Source organism: Cervus canadensis, chromosome 1 (assembly GCF_019320065.1).
Source record: "Cervus canadensis isolate Bull #8, Minnesota chromosome 1, ASM1932006v1, whole genome shotgun sequence".
Classification (NCBI taxonomy): domain Eukaryota; kingdom Metazoa; phylum Chordata; class Mammalia; order Artiodactyla; family Cervidae; genus Cervus; species Cervus canadensis.
In genome coordinates this window covers 83,194,890-83,217,407 of record NC_057386.1, presented here as the reverse complement: position 1 = coordinate 83,217,407, position 22,518 = coordinate 83,194,890, and the positions used below count along the sequence as shown (strand labels likewise).

The window sequence follows — 22,518 nt, the reverse complement described above, 5'->3', positions numbered from 1 at the left end:
CACAAAAGAGTTGGATACGATTTAGCGACTGAACAACAACAGGCAAACTCTCTTTTTTCAATTAATAAAACATGTTTTAAATTGCTTATATTTCTTTCTAAATAGTGTCTATAAACTTTTATGAGGGAAAACAGAGTTTGAACTCATTCAGAATACTGAAATACACCTAACCAAGGTATTTTGTGAAATATGATTTTTTTTAATACTTTAAGATTTTAAATTTCTTTTGATTTATTCAAAGAATTGTATTCATATCCTAAGGAAGAAATATATTTGTTCTTAATTTCTTAACTCTCTTAGAAATTTAATTGCTCCCCTTTCTTATGTATTGTTTTACAAACAATACATGTTTTACTTACTAGCAGCTTTCACACATAAGCTCTCATCTTTCACATTTTTTAAAGCTAGTATATTTTCCTTTCTTTGCTCTGTTATAGTCACTTCTTCTTCTTACTTAGTTCCCAGGTAGGAGGTGTTTGTGTGTGTGTTATTAATTGCATTTTTCAATTCATTGATATATGGTTAAATAAAATATTGAAGGTCATACAGAAAAGACAATTAATAAAACTAATTTATATATTTATTCAATGTTTTACACTGCTTAGTAAGTGATTCTTTATCTACATAAAATCATTCTTTTTGTGCACACTTTGCATTTTATTGAATTAACATTTAGCATATTAATATTATTTATATACCTCATTTTATATTACAGATCATTTTCATCCCCTTTCTTATTTTGTACATTGGAAGTAAATCCATATAAGCATTTGTCCATCACGTGAGCCTCACAAAGGAAGATTATCAATTAAAATATAAATAGAATTATCAATCAAAAGAAATATCTACTTGGGAAATTTTCCTGCCTCATCATTCTGAAGATCATGGGTCAAAATCTAAATGCATTAATTTATAAAGATATTGTATATAAGTCTGGAATTTACAAGTTCAATTGCTTATAAATATCATTAAACATTGTTCAATACTCAATGTGCCAGACTTTTTTTGAGTGAGTCTGCGTCTTCTGAAATCCTTTTAATAGAAATTAGATAGCATCATTTAGACAATGTAGTTTAGAAACTGTTTTGAACCATAAGGTTCATTTTTCAAGATTAGATAATACTACTGAGTCAAGACTAAACTCAGCATAATGTGGATCCACTTAATGCTTCCCAAATAGCATTAATAATAATAATCTTGGAAGTTTTATGTTAAAGTCCAATAAGACTCCCTAATTACTGCATCAGTGATTTCTAATAACCTACATCAGTTTAGGTGGGGACAGTATAGAAGATTTGAAAGATTGAACCCAAAAATGTAATCACGTACAAAATGACATGAATAAAAACAAGTCGTAAGGTATAAAATTTACAGGGAAAAAAATCAGGTCTTTATTTCTTATTCTTTGGTACAATACACAACTTTATGTTTATACATTTTATCTAGGCACTTGACTTCTAGGCACTTCTTTCTCCTAGAGATAGATTGTTTTTAAATGTAGGGATTAAAAGATTATATGTGAACTTTATTTCAATAAAAGTTTGTAATCTGTACTTTAAAGTGCTATCTAAATCATCAAGCATAGCTTTTAACTCATTGAGTTCAACAAGTGATTATAAATATATTTTCTGTGTTCTATTTTCATGATTCTGTTGTATGGACACAGTTATGCATATATGTATCCCATAGAGAAGCATTATATTTTTAATTTAGGTTTAATTTTTAATTGTATCTATCAATTTCCAGAGAAAGAATAAACAAGGATTGTGCTTAACATAAGAGTAAATTTATTTAACTAACTGCTACTTCATTATCAGAAGCTATTAGCATGATAATGTAGTGCTTTTTGAGGAACAGATGAGTGATGCAATCAAGTTTGGTTGTTCCTTTATTTTTTTAAACTACTAGATGTACTTTTGAGGACCAGTTCATATTGCATAATGTAGCGAAATTAACCATGACTCTCTAGAGAAATTAGATGTCTATATTATAAGGAAGACATTATTTTTACTGCTTGTAAAAATGTTGTAATCAGTAGGGCTTTTTTTTCTTTTTTACTGTTGATGTCAACTAGAATCCCACACAAGATTCTAATATCACTTGTGTTGGATGTTTAACTGTATAATTTACACAAAGTAGAAAACTGACATTAGTTTGTCATCAAATATTCCAAGATTCATATATATGCCAGTAACTATGTTTCAGCTGAAATTTGCATAATTACTGTATTATTCCATAAAAAGCATATTTGTAAATGTTTTTGTCAGAAATTTCCAAAATAAGTGTTTGAAAGGTAAGAAAAACTTAAGCCTAGAAGTAATACATAAATAAACTCAATATCAAATGTATATTTCCTGGATTATATTGTTAATCATCCTGGGTAAAGAAATAGGGTAGGACGCTTCTCTTATACCTAACCAAACACTGTTGGGCTTTGTCTCAAAGGGCAGCATATGATAGGAACTTTTTGAGTCATAAATGGCAACAATAGATAAAGTACACGTAGCAAGATGTCTTGATGATGTACACTAGATGGTGTATTTAAGATAAAATACTTCCCGTGTAGGTTTAATTGAAATGGTGGTAGGTCCTCAGATAAGAAAGTTAATGTTATGGTTTGACAGTTGCTATCAGTGTATTTTTAGAAATATGTAGAAAACCTAGAGATTGACCTATAGAATTATTGTACTTTTCATCTTTAATAAATATGATGCCAGAACTAATCTCCTTGCTAATGAGTAGCAATGTGGCTTCAAGTTTTATTTACCATAGAATTGTTGATCAGACGATTGCGTTGGAGGTCATGAATCTAGATCTGTCCTCGGGGACTATATCTTGGTTCTTGACTTATCTCAGTCTTTTTGATAAGAACAATGGTAACAGAGAACAATATTATGTAGAACCCATACATTCTACTAAGTTATGTTTTTAAACATTTGAAATGATGGATAATTTCAAGCTTGTTCAAAAAAGGAAATAGTTTACTAAACTCTCCACATTCTCCAGCTTAAACAATTATCAATTCTTGGCCAAATTTGTTTCATCCAAAAGCTAAATACTTCCTCTTCATTCAGATTTTGTAAAGCAAATCCAGAAACCTTACTGTTTAATCCATAACTATTTCAGCAGGTTTACTAAAGTTTAGCATAACCAGAAGAATACTCTCTCTCCTTGAAAATTTTCTTGCTATTGTTCATTGTCTGGTCATTGTTCAAACTTCCATAATTTTCTCATAACTCTTATTTGCATTTATAATTAATTTTATTCATGATTAAAGTCAAGTTTGTTGATGGAAACCCATCTTTATTTTAAAACTTTGATTAATATATGATATGTATATTGGACAGGCACAGCATGCACATCATACCCATATAGAAAAGTACAAAAATCACAGATGGATAACTCCAGAAGTTTCCAGAAAGGGAACATTCCTGTGTCATCTGGAAGCACATTAACTGAGTACTGAGCCTAGTAGCCAGAACATCACTGGCATCTCAAAAAGTCCACCATTCTGTCCCCTTTCAGTTACTACCACTCACAGGGTTACCTAGACAAAGATTAGTTTTTGTCCTGGACTCTAGCCAAAGATTAATTTTTCCAGTTATAAAATTTTATAGAGTTTGAAAAAATAGTGCAGTATACTTGAGTTAACTAGAATATAATAGCTAGTTATTCTCTCTGATAACATAGGGAAAGCAAATATAGCTAAAATATATCAGTGTGTAAGCTAAAAAGACAATTTACTTAGGATATATTCTCCTTGGATATGATTTCTCTTACTATCTTTGGAGTTCTTACCACATCTAATATTTTTTAAGTGCTTGATATATCTCATTATATCTTCTTATTGAAACATAATCTTCTGTTAACTTCGTGGTGTTTTACAGAAACAAATATTTAAATACGTTGACTTGAATACCAGATTATAACAACAGAGTAGAGAAATTGAAATGTCTTTGTTTCACATTTCTTTGAGTCTCGATTAGAAGATCGTTGCAAACTGGAGACCAAGATGCTTAAAGGAGATTCTGAATAAAGTAAAGAGATTAACATTTTGGAAAATAGCATATCTGAAGAGAGTCTAAAAGGTCTGAGGGACTGCAAATTGAGAAGAAAAGGGGATCAGTAACAAAGCAAATGTTAAGTGTTTAAACAAATATGACACAGATAAGATAGCGATCAGTTAATCTGTTTTTATTGAGAGCAGGAAAGAAAAAAAAAATGGATCTATATTGAATCCTGAGCGATTTAAATGACACGTTATGGTAAATATCCTGACGCTGACATTGGTATTCGTTCCTGAGAGATACGGAAACATTACCTAGAAAGCTTTACAAACTACAAACGTATGCATATGCCAACTGTGATTTGGTGGAAGAGCACTTTCTAGTCCTGTGATATATTCCCGAAGAAGGCTTTTCTAACACTGGGTCTTGTTGAAAGGAGTGAGGGGATGAGGTTCAACTTTACTAGGGGAGAAAAGAAAGGCAGTTGAGAAAGCCCGTGCTTTTATATATTTCCTGCCCTTCTTGTTTCTACGTAGATGACTTCTTCTCTTTTCTACTTTGGAATTTTGGAAAGGAAATATTTGGTTTCTTAAATCCTTTTTTTCCCCTCTCACACATGGAATTGAATTGAATGATTAAATGTCCAGGAGCAGAAATTAAGAAATCATAGTTTTAAAAGGAAACTTGGGAAAATAATGCAAAATCTGAGTATGAAAATGTCTAGTATATTTTATGTATGTTCAATAAATACCATTGGGTTTGTCTATTAAATGCATGTATTATGACTTAAAGATTTAAGACTTCATATTATATAATAATAATTTTTAAAAAGAACCCATGACTATAGATTTCAAATATCTATATGAAGATATTTTAAATATTTTAAATGTCTTACTTCATCAAATATTGAATCTTTTCTTCATTGAGTTGGCTTGTTTCTCTTATAATAAGAATTTTCCACTTTAGGTATTATATTTTCCTCTATTGAGCAATTTTAAGGAAAACCCTTGTTAGTTACTATGAAATGGCTCACAAATAAAATGAAACATTAGTGATTCAAGATCAAGTTGCCTACTCTCCTTAAACCTAGTAGTGATATATGCTTTCTTAATTATTTTGGAAGATATAGCAAACAGGCTATATATGATCATTATATCTTGGGTTGATTATTTTGGAGAGTAAATTAAAATGTAGCATTAGCATAGTAATGTGGAGGCATGAATTCATTACACACTTAAGAAAGGAAAAATAAAGGGGAATTGTGTTAGTTAAACATTAAATCTAGATTTAATAATAGTAGCAGCTACCTCTGAATGCCTATTTAATATAGGCATGAGAAGATGAAATAACGTGATAGTTATTCTCACCAGTCAGGGGTGATGAAACAAGCTCTATGAATTTCAGGTTATAGTACATAATTTTAGAATTATTTTAGAATATTTTATGATCATATAAATCCACTCAGTTTTATATAGGTAAAGGGGGTTTAGTATTAGACAATGTAGCAATGACTTTTTTTGGTAAAATGCAGTGAATTTTAACTCCTTTGAACTTGAATTCAAGCTGAAGATTTGAGAAATCTACATTTTAAAATTATATTATGAAATGATGGGAAGATAATTATTTCTCAATTATAACAAAATATTGACTCTATTTAAATGTTACTGGGAAAAGTATACATTTTTAAGTGCAGGTTTACTTTAGAATTGGTTTTAGGAAAAATACTTGACGTTGAATAATTTCATTTTCATCTCATACTTAAAACTGAGCCCGAAATCTAGAAATACCACCCTGGAGAACTTAAATTGAGTTTGGAGGAATTTTGTAGGAATGTTTGTAGGAATTCTTCATAGAAATTGTGATTTCTAAATGTTTATGAAAAGTGTGCTAAGGTATCTAGTATGAGGAAATATTGCCTTCACTTTAAACAGAAACATTTAATCTAGCTCACAAAGGGCATATTCTACTGCTTTAAAATTAATTTTAAATATATGTCTTTTAAAAAATCATTTAAAGTTTTTCACATTTCAACTACTTTCTAATTCTGAGGGGTAGACATCCATAGGTCCTATTGTTTGTAATACTCTTCTTTGATGCCTCGGCCATTTAAAACTGTAAAAAGGTTTTTAACCAGCTGTTTTAAACAAGTCCTCCCAAACAGTGTGACCCACATTCAAGAAAACTTATTATTGAAGACCTACTATATTGTGGGCATGGTGGTCTTCAGTTTTGTTTGCCCTAGATCTAGATTATATGAATGTTCTGAAGACTGGCCAAATATAAAAATGATTTTGGCTGGTGAACTCATCACAGTGATGTGAAAATAGGATTGATATCAAAATTTAAGATACAGATGTAATAACTGAATCAACTGAAGTACTCCTGGAAGATATCCAGGGGAAAATACCATGAGAACTCTGGTTGAAAATGTGTAAGGGGCATCTGATCAGCTTTATTACTGGTGATCACAGCCTCGGGCATCCTCACTCTGTAAGGACACTATGCTTCATGCACAGGTCAAAAAACTGAATTTGGGTCATTTCAGTGACATCTACTCTGGGCCGTGTTAGAAACATGCAAAAGCATTTTAAATTATTGATATCCCTCCATTCCATACCTCATAATACCTGATACCAACCTTTGAAATAATTTTGAAAAAATGAATGAACCAATCTCAGGCATATTATAATACCAGCAAAAAGTTTTCTTTTTTCTTTATGAAGCTGTTCACCTAGTTGGACTAGGGTGTCCTTGTTGTTGTTATTTAGTTGCTAAGTTGTAGCCGTCTCTTTTGTGACCCCATGGACTCTAGCCCACCAAATTCCTCTGTCCGTGGGATTTCCCAGGCAAGGATGCTGGCGTGTTACCATGTCTTTCTCCAGGGGATCTTCCCGACCCAGGGATAGAACCTGTGTCTTCTGCATTGGCAGGTGGATTCTTTACCCCTGAGCCTCCAGGGAAGCCTGTGGTGTCCTTAGTAAGTACTTTAAAAATACTATAGTCTTATTGTTTTCGGGACAGATTTTTCGAAGCATCACTAATTTTATTCATTTTGACTTTATGATAGTTTGGAATGGTTAATTTCACAAGGCATCATTTTCTGATTTTGTTCTCAAAGCATGCATGTATTTCCTTTGGACCCTTAGCTTTCTACAAAATTATAAGAGTGGAGCTTTATTCTGATCCTCATGTCAAAGTAGTGAGGTGTACTTAATAGCTCAGGTTAGAGAGCCAGTCTGCCAAGGTTCACATACTGACCCAGCCTGTTACTAGCTGTGTGACCTCTATAATTTCTTTAACCTTCCTGGAACTCATTTTCCTCATCTGTGACATAGATCCTCAAAAGCTCATTGTGGAGATTAAATTATTTAACATATTTAAAGCAGTGAGTGCCTGGCCCAAAGGAAGCACTCATTAAGTGTTCAAGGCAACCATATATTCAGTTAAAATTGGAACAATGACATCAGCCTGAGTATGGAGAAAATTTAAATTCTGGGTTTAAATAGAACTAATTATGCTTTCTTTTACTCCCAGAGAAAAATCAGACTCCAAATGTTCTTTTCATGATATATCACTATTTTACATCTGCAGTATATATTCTTTCACATAATACATATGCTTTAAAAGTACAGTATGACTATTTTTCCTTTTCATCTGTGAAACCAATGAAATGTGTAGAAGAGAACCAAAGGCATAATGCATAGCAAATACTAAAGTTTCTTTGTTTCATAATGATGTTAGTCACAAAGCATGGTTATAACTTTTAATATTTCATACTCTCCATTATTTTACTTAACTTCTGTATTTCCAGTGAGTAAAGATATCAATTATGTACAATAAGCAGTAAAAATAATCTGACAAAGAATACTCTTTTTTGGAACAACAGATTGGTATTTCATACAGAAAGCAGCAGAATATATTTGATGATTGTAGAAAAATAAAGAACTTATATTTTTTCAAGTCAAAAAAATTTAAAAGTGATACAAACAGATGGCCATATCCAATTTGACTTTATCTGAATTTTGACAGTTGTACTAACCCTTTAGAGTAACTTCTGGCCTTGGGCAAGATATTGTTATTCCAAAGAGTTCTGATAGCCCTGGGTGAGAGACATAAGTGCCCTAAAATTATCACACAAAGTAAATGTAAAGAGTCTATTAGTGTGGAAAATTGGGTCTTTCTATAAGATATACTAGGTATCTATGCCTGCCTTAAATCAGTCTTTACACACAGAAGCTCCTTTTTCTGTGTACCTCCTTTTTCTTCTTTAAAATCCTGTTATCTGGTAAACCTGATTCTCTCAGTCTACCTTATATTTATATTTTTATACTTTTGTCTTTCAAAGTCAGAAAGAACTAGAAAATGATGTCATAAGCCCTTTTGACTAATGGCTGAAAAGCTGCCCAAATTTTACTCTTTGTTTATGGCTTATTCACTGGACTCTCTCCAGTATAATTCTCATGATTTTATGGTTTTCTATGTTTTCTGTCTTCTGCCTTCCACTTCAGTTTTGCATGAAAGTGAAAGCGTTAGTTGCTTATTGGTGTCTGGCTCTTTATGACCCCACGTTCTGTAGCCCACCAGGCTCCTCTCTCCAGGCAAGGATACTGGAGTGGGTAGCCATTCCCCTTTCTAGGGGATCTGCCTGACTCAGGATTTGAACCTGGTCTCCTGCATTGCAGGAAGATTCTTTATCATCTGAACCACCAGGGAGGCCCATAGATATCATTATTTTCCTAGAAAGCAAGAGGCCTAACAACTAAGCTGTTGTTAGGTGCCCAGTTGTGTTCATCATATGTGCTTATTTCTTTCTATGTTTGGCTCCTATGAAAATAAAATTTCTTATTTTTTATTAAATAGTGAAAGTTTCCTGCATTTATAGTGCTGTTTCCCAGCTATGAAAGAAATGACATCTTAAAGTAGATTTAGCTTTTTTTCACCTAATAGACTCATGAATGATATTAAACTATCAACTGTATTAAGCATTGTCTCTCAAAATGCAATGGTTTTCAATGATTCTATGTTCTAAATTTACTTTGCTAGAATAAAATGGCTTTGGTTATCGTCGGGAAAGATCCCTAAGAGCAGGGGTCCCCACCCTCCAGGATCTAATGGCTGGTGATTTGAGGTGGAGATGTAATAATAATAGAAATAAAGTGCACAATAAATGTAAAACATCCTCCTCCACCCTAGTCCATGGAAAATTTGTCTTCCACAAAACCAATTCTTGATGCCAAAAATGTTGGGGACTGCTGTCTTAGAGTGTAATCAAAGAAGAATTTATAGAATTCTCTTTTGGGACCAATATTGGAGCACTATGTGATTTTTAACTGATAGACAAAAAGTACAGACTTTCATGAAGAAAAGTATGGGATTAGAGAGCAAAAAAATACTAAGTGAATATTCTAGGTTTCTAAATCTTTAAACTAAATCCAGGATGAATATTGGAAGTTAAGTTTGAAAGTCATGCTTTGGATAGATTCAGACATAATTTGAATGATAATACCAATAGTAATTAGTAGCTAACAATTGTTAAGAACTTAATATGTTCCTGGCATTATTCTAAGAACTTTTCAGACATTAATGCATTTGAATCCTACAACAGCCAACTAAAATAGGTATTCTTACTGTCCCCATTTTATAGATTATAACATTAAGAAAAAGGAGATGGTGGGGAGCCAGCCCATGGTGTACATTGGCATCTGATTCTAGTGTAAACATCTCTAACCAATTCACTGTTAAATCCCTGGCTTAAGAAATTGGACACTAGAACGAAGTCAGCATGGATTTGTTGCATGAGGTTTAATTTTTGGTGTTGTACTAACAGAGAGTTATTGCAGTTTCAAACTTTGTGGTAATATGGGCCCAATGGAGAATGAAAATGAAAGGATTAGAGTAATTTTGGGGAAAAAAATTATAGCATTAGAATTTTAAATGCAACAATAAAAGGTAAAGGAAGTATTAATAGTTATCAGGGTTAGTTCTCAGGGCTTCCCTACTGGCTCAGACAGTAAAGAAGGTAAAGAATCTGCCTGCAATGTGGGAGACCTGGGTTTCTATCCCTGATTTGGGAAGATCCCTGGAGGAGGGCATGGCAAGCCACTCCAGTATTCTTGCCTAGAGAATCCCCAGGGACAAAGGAGCCTCCTGGAGTCCATGGGGTCACAGAGAGTCTGACATGACTGAGCGACTAAGCTAAAGGGTAGCTCTCAAGTCTTGAGACTGGATGATTGGAAGAAGGTTGCATCTGCAATCACAGTTGTGAGATGGTGTTAAAAACAAATGTGCTTTCTTTTTTAAATTAAGATACTTAGACATAAAAAGTAGACACTGTGAAAGATGATAACTGAAAATACTAGGAGGTTGAGATGTAACAGTACTTATTTTTGCATAGGAAATATTTGATCAAATGTATGTGACCTTTAAGATGGCTCAGTGGTCAAGAATCTGCCTACCAATGCAGGAGATATAGGTTTGATCCCTGGGTCTGGAAGATCCCCTGGAGAAGAAAATGGCAACTCACTCCAGCATTCTTACCTGAGAAATCCCATGGACAGAGGAGTTTGGCAGACTACAGTCCATAGGGTCCCAAAGAGCTGGACACAACTTCGCCAGTAAACGGCAGCAGCAAAAATGAGAACTTTAATCACTTTAAATATGATATTTTAAATGCCGGGATTAAAATTGCCCCTGTGTCATCACCATTTCTGTGAGTTGCAGACCAGATGCTTCTAGGGAGTGATTTACTTTACTTGTGAACGTGTCTCTGTGAAAAAAGAAACCCTGAAGCAGTATTTTACTTTAAAAAATATTCACCAAAATCTTTAAGTAAATCATATATAAATCTTATATACAGTTAATATTAGTCTGTGATCCTAGTTTGAGCCCAGTTTGTCTTTGTCAAAATTTGTGAGAAAAAAAATGTCCGATGCTTTTCTAGAGGTTCCTGGTTTTTACTGCTGCTGGTGGAACCCGAGGCTTGAGGTTGTTGGGATAGAATGACTTCTTTTAGCAGCTCATAAAACTGTTTTTTTTTTTCTGTCACAATTATACTTAGAATTGAGTTATCAGCCACGAAACATCCAGGCAGTCATTTTGGCTGCAAAACATTTTGTCACTTTTGGAAGATTTAGGGTGATGGATTGCAAACTATTTCCAGATGTGTGAAGTATAAACTCTGGATCCTTGCTTTTTCTCTGTGAGAAGACACAAATATGCTTTCCTTTGCATTCCCTGAACCCAGGCTTTTCTTCCTAATTCATCAAAATTAACGAAAACCCCTCTACTTTTCTGTTTGACTTCCATTGTCAAATAATTAGAGAATATATTTACATCCATAAACATTTGACTGTAATATTCTCCACTTTAAGAATGCTGAGAGGCTTTCTGTGTGGCTTCAGCAATTCATATTTTTATTAGCTTTAAGGGCTTTTTTGTTTAAACCCTGCCTGCAGTTTTTCTTTCATGCCATTCAATGATTGCTGGCTCCTTTATATACCAGTTTTCCCAAGCCCTTATACTTTGGCATTCCTTTCTCCTTCTGGAATGCTCTCTCATCTACAGATCCACTCCCCACCGTGTCTGCTTGAACATCTACTCATCAGTCAAGATTCAACTCCTACTTAATGGATTCAATGGATTCAACTACTTAAATGGAAAGTCTTCTCAGACAACAATACATATATATGTTCTCCTTGTAACTTCTTATAGGTTTTATATGTAATTGCTGTTTTTAAAATATCCTGTAAAACTAGTTAAGCTATTGGAAGGGTAGATCTCTTAGATAAGAATCCAAGTGTACCTATTTTAAGGTCTCAAAACCCAGAACTTTGTCTGGAGTGAAGTAAATACCCATGAAGGCTTATTAGACTACATCAATGAATCAATAGATGAAACATCCTGAAGCCAAAAAAGCAAGTGCATTTTTTCTCCTTGTTGTTTAGATATCTCCCCAGTTAACATAAATTAATATAATTATAGTAATCTCTGGATGGGAAAACAAACAACTCCCCCCAACATAACCATTTCCGTTCCTAACATACACTGTCCTGGATTTCATCGTCTTTCAGCCTTCCATGATTTTCATGCTCTTCTATTCTGGCCTTACATATTTATTCTTTTCTGATTGGATTAATAACCTCTTTATCCTCATACTTCAATATCACCAACTGCTAATGTCACTATATATCTTTTTAATTGTCTGTCACATATAATTCACAAACATATATATAAACATTAAGTAAAAATAAGGTAATCTTATACATGAACCTAAAACACAATCCACTACAGAGAAACAAGTATGAGCAAGAAATTGTTGATAATTCAGGGCAACTATGGCTACAGGCAATTTTTCTGGCTTTCCTGTAGGTTTTTGGGGTTTTTGTGTGAACTTTTAAATCTTTGGTATTTTTGCTTTTCATCATTATCACATAAGTTATTTTCAAATTTTTTCTTTATGGCATTGTGGCAACTAAAGAATATCTCAGATGCTTTTTTTTAAACAAAAATGCAAAGTTTTTATTTTGCTCTATGAGAACTTTATTATCAGACATGTAGGTACGTTCAGACTCTAGTTAGATTTTATTAACAATATAGATATGTTACATATAAATATACATTATTAATACTATTTAACCAGAATCTCTTACTGGCCTTAACAAAGGTTAATTATTTAAAACTTGAACTTGTTCCTGGATTTACTGTGATACTTTCCATAGATAGTAAATGTATTACATAACTTTTCCTTTTATTTTTTACTTTTATTGGGTGGTTAAATATTTGCAGTAATTAGGATAAACCTTAATCAAACACAAAGTTTACAGTTATGGAATGTAATATAACTGTTTAAGGATTTAAACCTTGTCATTTAATTAGAATATAACTAAAGTGATTTTTAATGTTTAACAAGCATGGTAATAATCTTATTTTAGCAATTTAGCATTTTTGTGATGTTTTAAAGCTGGGTTTGATTCACTGCTTATCAGTTTTCAAATCTCTAATTATCCTATTCTAGATTAATTTGAAAGGCCAAGAGGGAGGTAGTTTAATGAGTTTCCAGAATAGAACTGAAATGAGAATGTATATTTAGGTTTAAATTTTAGAATAAATAATTAAAAATTATACTTCTTATAGAAAGAAGAAAGAACATTTAATCAAATATGCTATAGCTACCTCACAGAACAAGTATCTGACTCAAAATCAAAGTTAAAATTTAACTATAACACAAAAAAATTTAAATGACAAGATTGTATTCATGTATGATCATAGATAACTTATTTTTATGTTTTATTTTTATCTCCTTTTGAATTCTGCAATTTTAACTTTAAAATTATTTTAGATGGAAATATGTACAAAATTTATTATATGACAGAGTGCTATGGAATAATTAGAGACTATAGTGTAATATTTTTCTAGGAAACACAGCATAACATTTTCCTAAGTGATAACTAGTATCATATGTGGGATCTTGTAACTGATGCTTTGAGACTAGGGTTGCCAGATTTAGCAAATAAAAATACATGATACCCAAATATTGCATGGGGTGTATAAACAATTATTCATTGTTTTTTATGAAATTCAAATATAACTAGACTGTCTGTATTTATTTGGCAGCCCCACTCAAGAAGTTATTGATGCTGAAGTCTATATTCTTAGATTCCTAACCTGTTTAGTGTTTGTTTTGGTTTTTTTCCCTAGATACAGAAAACTAGTGGTTAGCTTTCACTTTTCAGGGTGTCAGCACTTTAATCCTCTTCTGACCATGTAATTCCTGTTATTAATTTGTTGTTTGTTTTGACATAGAAGCAACTGAATGATGTTAGGGGAATTCAAGTATATTAAATAAATAGCCATACTTTTACACACAGTTTCTTTAAGTCATGTTGTTGTCTCTATTTTTTTGATAATAACCCTGTAAAAGTCATGCTATTAGTATAATATTTTATTTACCAGCCCAGAAGATTTTCCACTTATTTTCATAGCTTAGCCATCTAAAGCGTTAAATTATTTTGAAATCTTATCCCTGTTTAAGTAGGCTATTAGCCGTTAATAAATTGGATACATGGCTATATATTTCTAAAATGAAGATCTTGTATATTTATTCTTAAAATTTCCCCATCTTTCACTGCTGGAACTTCTGCTTGGTTTTCACATAAAAGATGAAGTTGTGCATGTCACTAATGGTTGGTTTAATATTGTGATACAGTGATGTTGGTTGTTGTAAATAAGCCTATACAGGTATAACATCCCTATTCTTAGAGGAGCGACTAATGACATGCATGAATTTTCCAAACTTTTGCTTGGAAAATTAATGTTATTTCAGCTTCACAGGGAAGTAACTAATTTGATCTCCCTATAATGTTGTTTTGAAGAAAACTACTTGAAATGTCAGTAAATATTATCAACTCCATAATTTTCAAAGAAAAAAAAATGAACCATTTATTCTTTAAAGAAGCATATGAATATCTTGCTAGAATTTATATACACATGATAATGGTATTTGTCTAAGTTAAATGAAAGATCCTTTGCCATTATTAAAGAAATTGAGTGGATTGTCTTCACAAAAAAATTCACAGTATTTCTTTATTGCCAGGTAAAGGATATAATTTTCAAATAGTCATGGAACAAATCATAGTTTCTATGTCTTAGTACATTGTGGTAAAGTTTTCCAGAGATTTTTTCAATGACATTACGAACATGAAAACATTAGAGTTTCATTTCCTAAATATGTTCCTATATAGCTTCAAAGATTTAAAAAATAATTCAGTCTTCAGACTTGATTGTGAGATACCATTGAGGCAAGGGGGTTTTGTTTGTCAAAGAGGTGGTGGCCAAAGATTTCTGGGTAGGGTCATGTCTTATTTTTTCCTCATCAGGGAGTATTCATTAAGCTTATGAGGCATAATTTCTGACATTTTTAGATAAGTTTGTAACACATCCATCAAATCTATAAAATTTTATGCAAGTACATCATTATGGTAAAATTTTTAACCATATATTTTAATGTCAAAGTTTAATTCTTTAATGTTTAAAAAAGATATTTAAAATATTGATAACTTTTGTGTCTAGATGATTACCATGTTTTAAATATCTTGCTTAAATCAATTCAAATAATGATAAAGTATATTGTCTAATTAAAGGAGTTAATTACTATCAATATTTTTTTCTTGTAGATTTAAAAACACTCCTAGTTAGCATAATTAATTCAAGACAAAGATTTTTAAACAAAACAAAATTGAGTTACTATAATTACACCTACCCTGTTAAAAGTATTAATGATAGTTGACAAAGTTGCAGTAACCTATAGAATAGATATTTCTTGATGAAATACCTTATTGCCTTAGTAGGCTTCCCAGGTGGTTCAGTGGTAAAAAATCCACCTACCAAACAGAAGACTCAGGTTTGATCCCTGGGTCGGGATGATCCCTTGGAGCAGGAAATGGCAACCCACTCCTATATTCTTGCCTGGGAAATACCGTGGACAGAGCCGTCTGGCAGGCTACAGTCCCTGGGGTCTCAAAGAGTAGGATACAACTTAGCAACAGTACCAGCATCACCTTTAATAAGAATATAGTTTTGAAGTGTACATACACATACACATCACATATACACAAATACACACAAGTATGTCGAAATTTCTAGAAGCCTGTGGATCCTCTATCAAGAAGAAATTCATGGTGTTTCTGGAGAGTCTCTTCCTCAAAGCTATATGAAGGTAATGGTATTCTCTCATACTTTTGCACTGTGCTTGTAGACAAATAGAAGCCCGTATTTTCAAGGCTATTAAACCTTTTAATTAACAACAAAACAGGCTTTAAAAATAAGTTCCAAGCAATACTAAATTCTGAAATTTTCACAGGTAGTAAATTCAGGACTTTGCATAGTGCATGAACTCAGCTTCATCCCAAGGGTAACTTCCAGTTTATGAAATTAATTCCATCTTTGCACAAACCATTCTTAATAAGCAAATGATGTCCAATTTATTTTTATTTTCTAATCTTAAATTGATATACAGTCTACATCATAACTAAAAAATAAATGTATTGGTAACTAGATTCTTAGGTAAGATGGTGACTATTTAGGGGTGTCAGAGTTGCTAGACCTAAAGTGTCAATGTTTATCTCTTATTTTAGAAATGATTCATTTTACTCATTTATTGATGTACATTTGTAATCCACAAATCTACAGTTGCCGATATCTTATCTCTTAAAATACCCTTGGCTTTATTTTTTAATTTAATAGATATTTAATAACTACAAAGTATATTGTAAGCGTTGCATGCCTATATAGATTAAACTAAAAATAAAAAACATGGTTGTATGACATATTTCTTATATGAATGTTCTGAAGGCTTTTTTGAGTCATTTATTTCAGTTTCCTTTCTAAAAGATTAATCAGGTTAATAGGTGGAAATCACCTTCTCCAAATGAACTCTTTCTAGATGTATTCTATGATCTCTTAACTCTGTCAAAGTAGAATAAAGAGGTGTATTGTTTGATGAAAGGAAAAAAGAAATTTAACATGAGGGTGGTGTGAACAATATGAAATAAATATAAGAACTCAAGATTACATTGCTCTGAGCTACTGTAGTTAGAAAAACAATCTATATTATACTAACAGAAGGCTTTTGGTCTTTATAATTCATAATAAAGCATAGCATGTAATGGTTTTAATTATATACATATCTAATTTAAAATATTTTTGCAATTTTTGAGAGGGGGAAACATAATATGAACAATATGCAACTATATTGAAAAAGAAAAGCAAATGTAAGTGTTCAAGTGGGAAGATAAAAAACAAAGCAGCAACTTTTAATAGTTAATGCAACTATGCTCATTTCAGAACTTCAGGGTTAAAGAGAAAAAAAAATTCTTTAGAGACATTTTTGAAGATTCTCTTCAAAAATGGTTTGAGAATGAGACAGAGGAAAGTTAAAAGAACTGATTATTCAGCTGGAAAGATCTCTAATGGGGGCTTGCTTTTAAATGCTCTTTCAGTTTATGATAGGCTTTCACACAGGGAACAGAGAGCAGGTGTTTCAGACTCCTGCAAGGGGTAACGGGCTTAAACTCTTGTGTGCTAGGTTGACTTTATACATAAAGAAGTGTCCTGACCGTGAGACTCATGAAACATTTGAATGACCTCCCAAGTCGCTTACTGATCTCCGCTTCTAGAAGTTTTTCACTGTAGTGGAGAGTCTCAATCATGTGGGATATTTGAAGGCTGTTCTTTCTTCCAGTGGCAGAAATAGATTAGATCACTTCATAAGCTTTATTTATTGCTTTAGCTTCTGTGATCTACATTGTCATAAAGTATAAAGGGTATTACGCTTCTTGCTATGCAAGCAGAGGAATGTGACTATCCAAATGATTAAATTGTCATTTTAATATATCATACAAAATTATTTTTCACCAGATTATTATTAAATGATAGTATGCTGAATTAATAGAATACTACTAGTGATTTTTTCAATTATTTTTGCAACATACATATTTACAATCATTCTTCTTAAGTCATTAGAATTTTTAAGTGTCCAACAGTTTAATATCATACATTATAAATTACCAAAGGCAACAACATGATTCTCCAATATAAGAAAAAATTTGCATCATGGAACTTTCATTAAAATTGTACATATATGCTAAAATATACATATATACTTGGTAAATATACACATACATATATGCTAAATTATGAGAAGGTGGGTATTTGAATCTCTTCTACATTAATAGTAATTTTTCATATGTAGTTAAGACCGTAAAACAGCCGTCTTAAATGTAACATTTTTATGACTCATTATGAAGAATAAATGCAGTGAATGAATTGAGGAGGAATGGCAATCATCTTTTTCCTATTACTTTTGATTTGACTGAAAGTAAAATATTTCATTCATATCAAGTGATTAAATCCCCACAAATGCTAATGAACAGCTACGGAAAAATGTATTTGTGAAATGAAAAGAAAAAGCAGAAATTCTTCAACTATGCTTTGATAATTCCAAAATATATATAGAATACATCAGAAAGCATAGAGATTCAATGTATTTGACCCATAGTCTCTAGCCTGAAATGCAACAAATGCATTGACATAATAGTTAATACTATGGAACAACTGTCCTTGGTACAGAGCCTAAAATGTAAAAAGATTGATTTTTCTTTTTTATTGTGTGCTGCTTGTTCAACCTTAATCCATACAGCACCTAAAGAAAAATCATTATTCAGTATTCAAACTTCTTAAAAGTTTTGAAACAAAATGTATATAACTGTAACTTTAGTAAATAAAACTTTTTATTTTCTCTAGCTTGTCTAGCAATCCTTAACATTTAGGAAATTAACTTTTGAAGTAAAAGAAATCTTCCCTCTCCATTCTAATTTCTTCTGACCATTAACCTCAGTCCTTACACTTGTCTAATTCACATTTGCATTCCTGAATTAACACATAGGTGGGAAAAAGTAAATTTAATGAAAGGTGGTTTATATTATCCAGAGCACTACTGGAATAGGTGCACTTTAAATAAAAGCAGCACACATGTAACCCTAAGCAACAATAAAATAAACCTTTTAACACTTAAGCTTTTGTTTATATTTCAGATATTAATTATAACTGTGAACTATTCTCATAACACTATTTCTTTTGGTACTCTAATTAAATCAAATAAACATATAATATCTATGCTAATAGCTTTGTTCATAAGTGATCTTTTAACCTAATTAGAAATATTTTACTGATTTAAACCTGTGTTAGGTTCACCAATTTCTGTATTTATACTAAGATGCAGATTTTCAGTATAATTCATTTTTTTTCACATAAAGTGTTGGTTTATAGGTTGAAATAGGTTATTCCTGAGTTTCTTTTGGTTTTGAACTTAGTAGAATGATGGTTCGTATAAATCAATAGTTTCTTATTTATACTGTTTAAGAAAAAACTTCAACCTGTTAGTAATATCTCCAACTTATTTGGAAAAAAAAATTATATTATTTGTAAGATGATGGTATATTCTGGGTTGTCGGAAAAGTGCAAGAGTATGTCTTGTGTACTTATTAATAGTGCTACCTTTCAGCCACACAGTTGTTCAGTTTAGGCAATAAGTTATTTGATCACAACAACTATATGTTCTAATTCATTTTATAAACCCAAGTTTCTGTGATGGCTCAATATTTTAATTTCCTGGAGAATTTTAAATCTTGATTGATATATACAAAATAAAGCATTCATTCATATTTATTAATTTTATCATGAAGCAGAGAATTTGAACGCAAGGGCATATGGAAAAGTAGGATTTGATTTTTTGAAAAGAGCCAAGTTTCTATTTGCTTTAGTACTATGTGTAGCATTATGACCAGGTAAGTTATAATACCTACCATGTGGTCCCCTGTTACAGCTAACTCATTTTATAATTCATGATGTTATATATTATAAAATACATTTGATTATTTTCAATACCAGTTACTACACAGAATAAGTATATATTTGTTTTCACTTTCCTTTTTGTCAGTAGTGGTACTTGATTTTTACAATTTTATTTGATGTGTCTTTTCTAAAAGGTCAACAAATGAAGAAATGCTTGATGATCTGGTCAGGAACTGAGTTTTTGAGGAGAAATAAATGAGATAGCAAAAATAAATTAAGTATAACATATAACTTGAAAATCTACTTGAAATGAGTAGAAATACTGTACAAGAGGAATTGAACTCCTCAGCGTGTTCTTACGCTTGTAAGAAACAGTAAAAATATAACTATTCACCAGATTGAAACAATTCAGTTATGCTATTTAGCATAGCTCTTAATTTCTCACGAGAAACACGTAAATGTGTTTTTTAATCATGATTGAACTATCTTGATTTTTAGCACATTTTTATTATATATCTTACGTGCCAGATACTGAGCTAAAAGACATAGTTTCTCTTCTCATTGTGATCGAGGTCAAATATTACAAAGATAATGAATAACTGGGAAGAAATAGCTTTTATTTTTTATAAATAAAAACTTAAAATCATAAATCTACATGATTGAATCTGGATATTCTGCTTCAAAACTCAATAGTACATTCAATAATATCTTTTTCTCCCCTTCACTTTTTCCCACTTCAGGAGAAAACTGATTCCTTTGAGGGTATAAATTTACCTTAAAAAATTATAGCCCATAAAAAGATTTGATCTTTACATAATTCTAAAAAATTAAACAAAACAAACCTTAAAAATGTGAATCATCCTTTAATTTTTAACTACATATACACTTCCTGGTATAGTTTTCTCTTATTATTTGTAGATTTAGTATATGAAATATAGAGCTTATTAAGTTAAATATATATCTAGTTATTCATCGATATCCTGAAGACTTATTCTGGAAATGTAAGGACTACAAATTTTTCCTCTATTCTGACTGGACATAGATAGTGAAGTGGGAATTGTTTTGTACATAACCTTAAAAAGTTAATAACATAATTGGGGGTTGGTATTTAAAGCTCACATTTCCCTTGCAAAACCAGTTTGTATAAATGTCAAAATTGTCATTTTCAGAAAGTCAAACAGCAGAATGACTATGACTATTAGAAGCCAAACGGACACAGAAATATTTTGCCATCACAGGGGTCTTTTACAGGGATACAACTTGTTTCTTACCGTATTTGTTTCTTTTACAATACTGTGCAATTCTAACCACCAAAAGTCAGGCTGTTTTTCTTAGAGTATTTTTCTTTTCTTTTTCACAGCACGGAAAAGGATATGCTAGTCAATTCTACAGGACTTACCTGAAGCAGCATGATTTGCACAAAGTCGACCAACAAAAGCATCAACTTTTCAACTTCATTTATCTTGGCCATCCAGTTAGTTGTGTATAACTGAGTATTAGGTTGCCGACAGAGTATCATGGCCAATTATAGGACCTAATTGCTCTCAGCAGGCCTGAGAAATGAGTTGAAATGTGCAGAACTATAGAAACTTTAGGCAACTGATTTTGCCTCTCCGATCAGTGTGTGCCTGTTTACAGCACTATATATCTTTCTCTCTCCAAATGTCACTGAGCCCTTTAGATGTTTATATTCACCACGAGAAGCCAGTCATAAAGATAAAGGAAATTTGTGCATTATAAATGCAATATCACTGTTTTAAACTTGACTGTTTTATATTATTTTTGTGTGATCAAGTGTTCCCCAAGCTATTCCAACTTTACAAGAGATTGTGATTATGTTCTTCTCACCTGTGGGTTATAAAAAATGTATTCTGAAGACCCACAAAATATCAAAGACATTCTGTAGTTTATACACCGTGTTGCAAAGTGTTTACTGTACTATTTCAAAGCTTCTAAATAAATATAAAATATATATATTATATTATATAATTTTCCTAAAATGTGGTACAACTCAGTTGGTTTTTAAATGGATTCATACAATCCACATCATATAATAAAATAAAAGGTAATTCAGGGTCCCAAAGATAAACATACGAAGGAAAAGAAAATCATTTATAGTTTCCTCCCAGTTTTCATATCTTTTTCAACCCTGTTTTTCCTTGTTTAAAAAAATGAAGCTCCAAGCTACAAATTTTGTCAAGAACTCGTACTGAATTTTCAATGCCAAAGATATAGCTGTCGATGTTATCAAAAGAACACTGAACATGTATTCTCAAAATATCTAACAATCTACATAATCTCAATTCTACTTCTATGGCTTTGAATTTAGAATCATTTAAAGCTTTTATAAAGAATCTATACCTTTACCTGTATTTGTTGTTAGCAAAAAAAAAAAAGCACTGGTGTCTGTACATTTTGTGGTGTAAAATATATAGCTGAAAATTACTATTTTAAATGAAGTCCTCAATCATACAACTCACACAGAATTTTATTTTACATAGTTTTGCATAGTTTCATGACTTCTAATAACACATGCTACACATATAAAATCTATAACTCTATATGAATATATAGAGATACATAAATACCTAAACTGGTAAAGAATAACTATAAGATATAAAGGATCTCTAAATTTAAAACAAATAAATTTGGAGATAGAAACATGGTACATTACTGTTTCAGTATTGTCTTACGTGTGAGAATTATAGTTTAAATGTAGTCATCATTTTATTAAAGAGAAAATTCTTCATGAGTCAGCCTTGAAAAGTGAAGTTCTCCTTTTATGTTTATGTCAACAAGTTGATTATTAAATTTAGTAATCTGCATTTTCCTCTTTTACAAATATTCCTTTTATTATGCTGCTGTTTATTGCTTGTTAAAGTACAAATAAGAAAGGGAAAATCAGAAGATGTGAGATAATCTTCTAAGCAAAAACCAGCTTTGTCACAGTTCCTCTCTAAAAAACTCCTTCAACATTATATCTAAGTACTTTCCCAACCCAAATTGCAGACTGATTTTGAAATATTTTCCTTAATTTTAACTGATCGCATGTTCAACGATAGTTTGAGCCAGACTGTTATTAAAGAACAGACTAAACTTGATACATAACAAATGTCTTCCACCTAATTTTATGTCATTTGAATGGGAATATTTTCCTAGATTT

At 31.6% G+C, this 22,518-nt stretch overlaps 1 protein-coding gene across 2 annotated transcripts in view; it reads left to right on the top strand.

The window, feature by feature from the left end:
• Window positions 1-22,180, top strand: part of PCDH10 (protocadherin 10) — a 42,582-nt gene extending 20,402 nt beyond the window's left edge. Inside the window, exon 5 of one of the 2 annotated variants that reach the window (XM_043486390.1) lies at window positions 20,716-22,180. In XM_043486390.1, the coding sequence (XP_043342325.1) occupies window positions 20,716-20,735 (20 nt within the window). In that variant the 3' untranslated portion in view covers window positions 20,736-22,180. Of the gene's footprint in view, window positions 1-715; window positions 2,718-20,715 lie in introns of those variants that run through there. The other variant, XM_043486384.1, reaches the window with a different exon arrangement.
• Window positions 22,181-22,518: the final 338 nt, after the last annotated feature.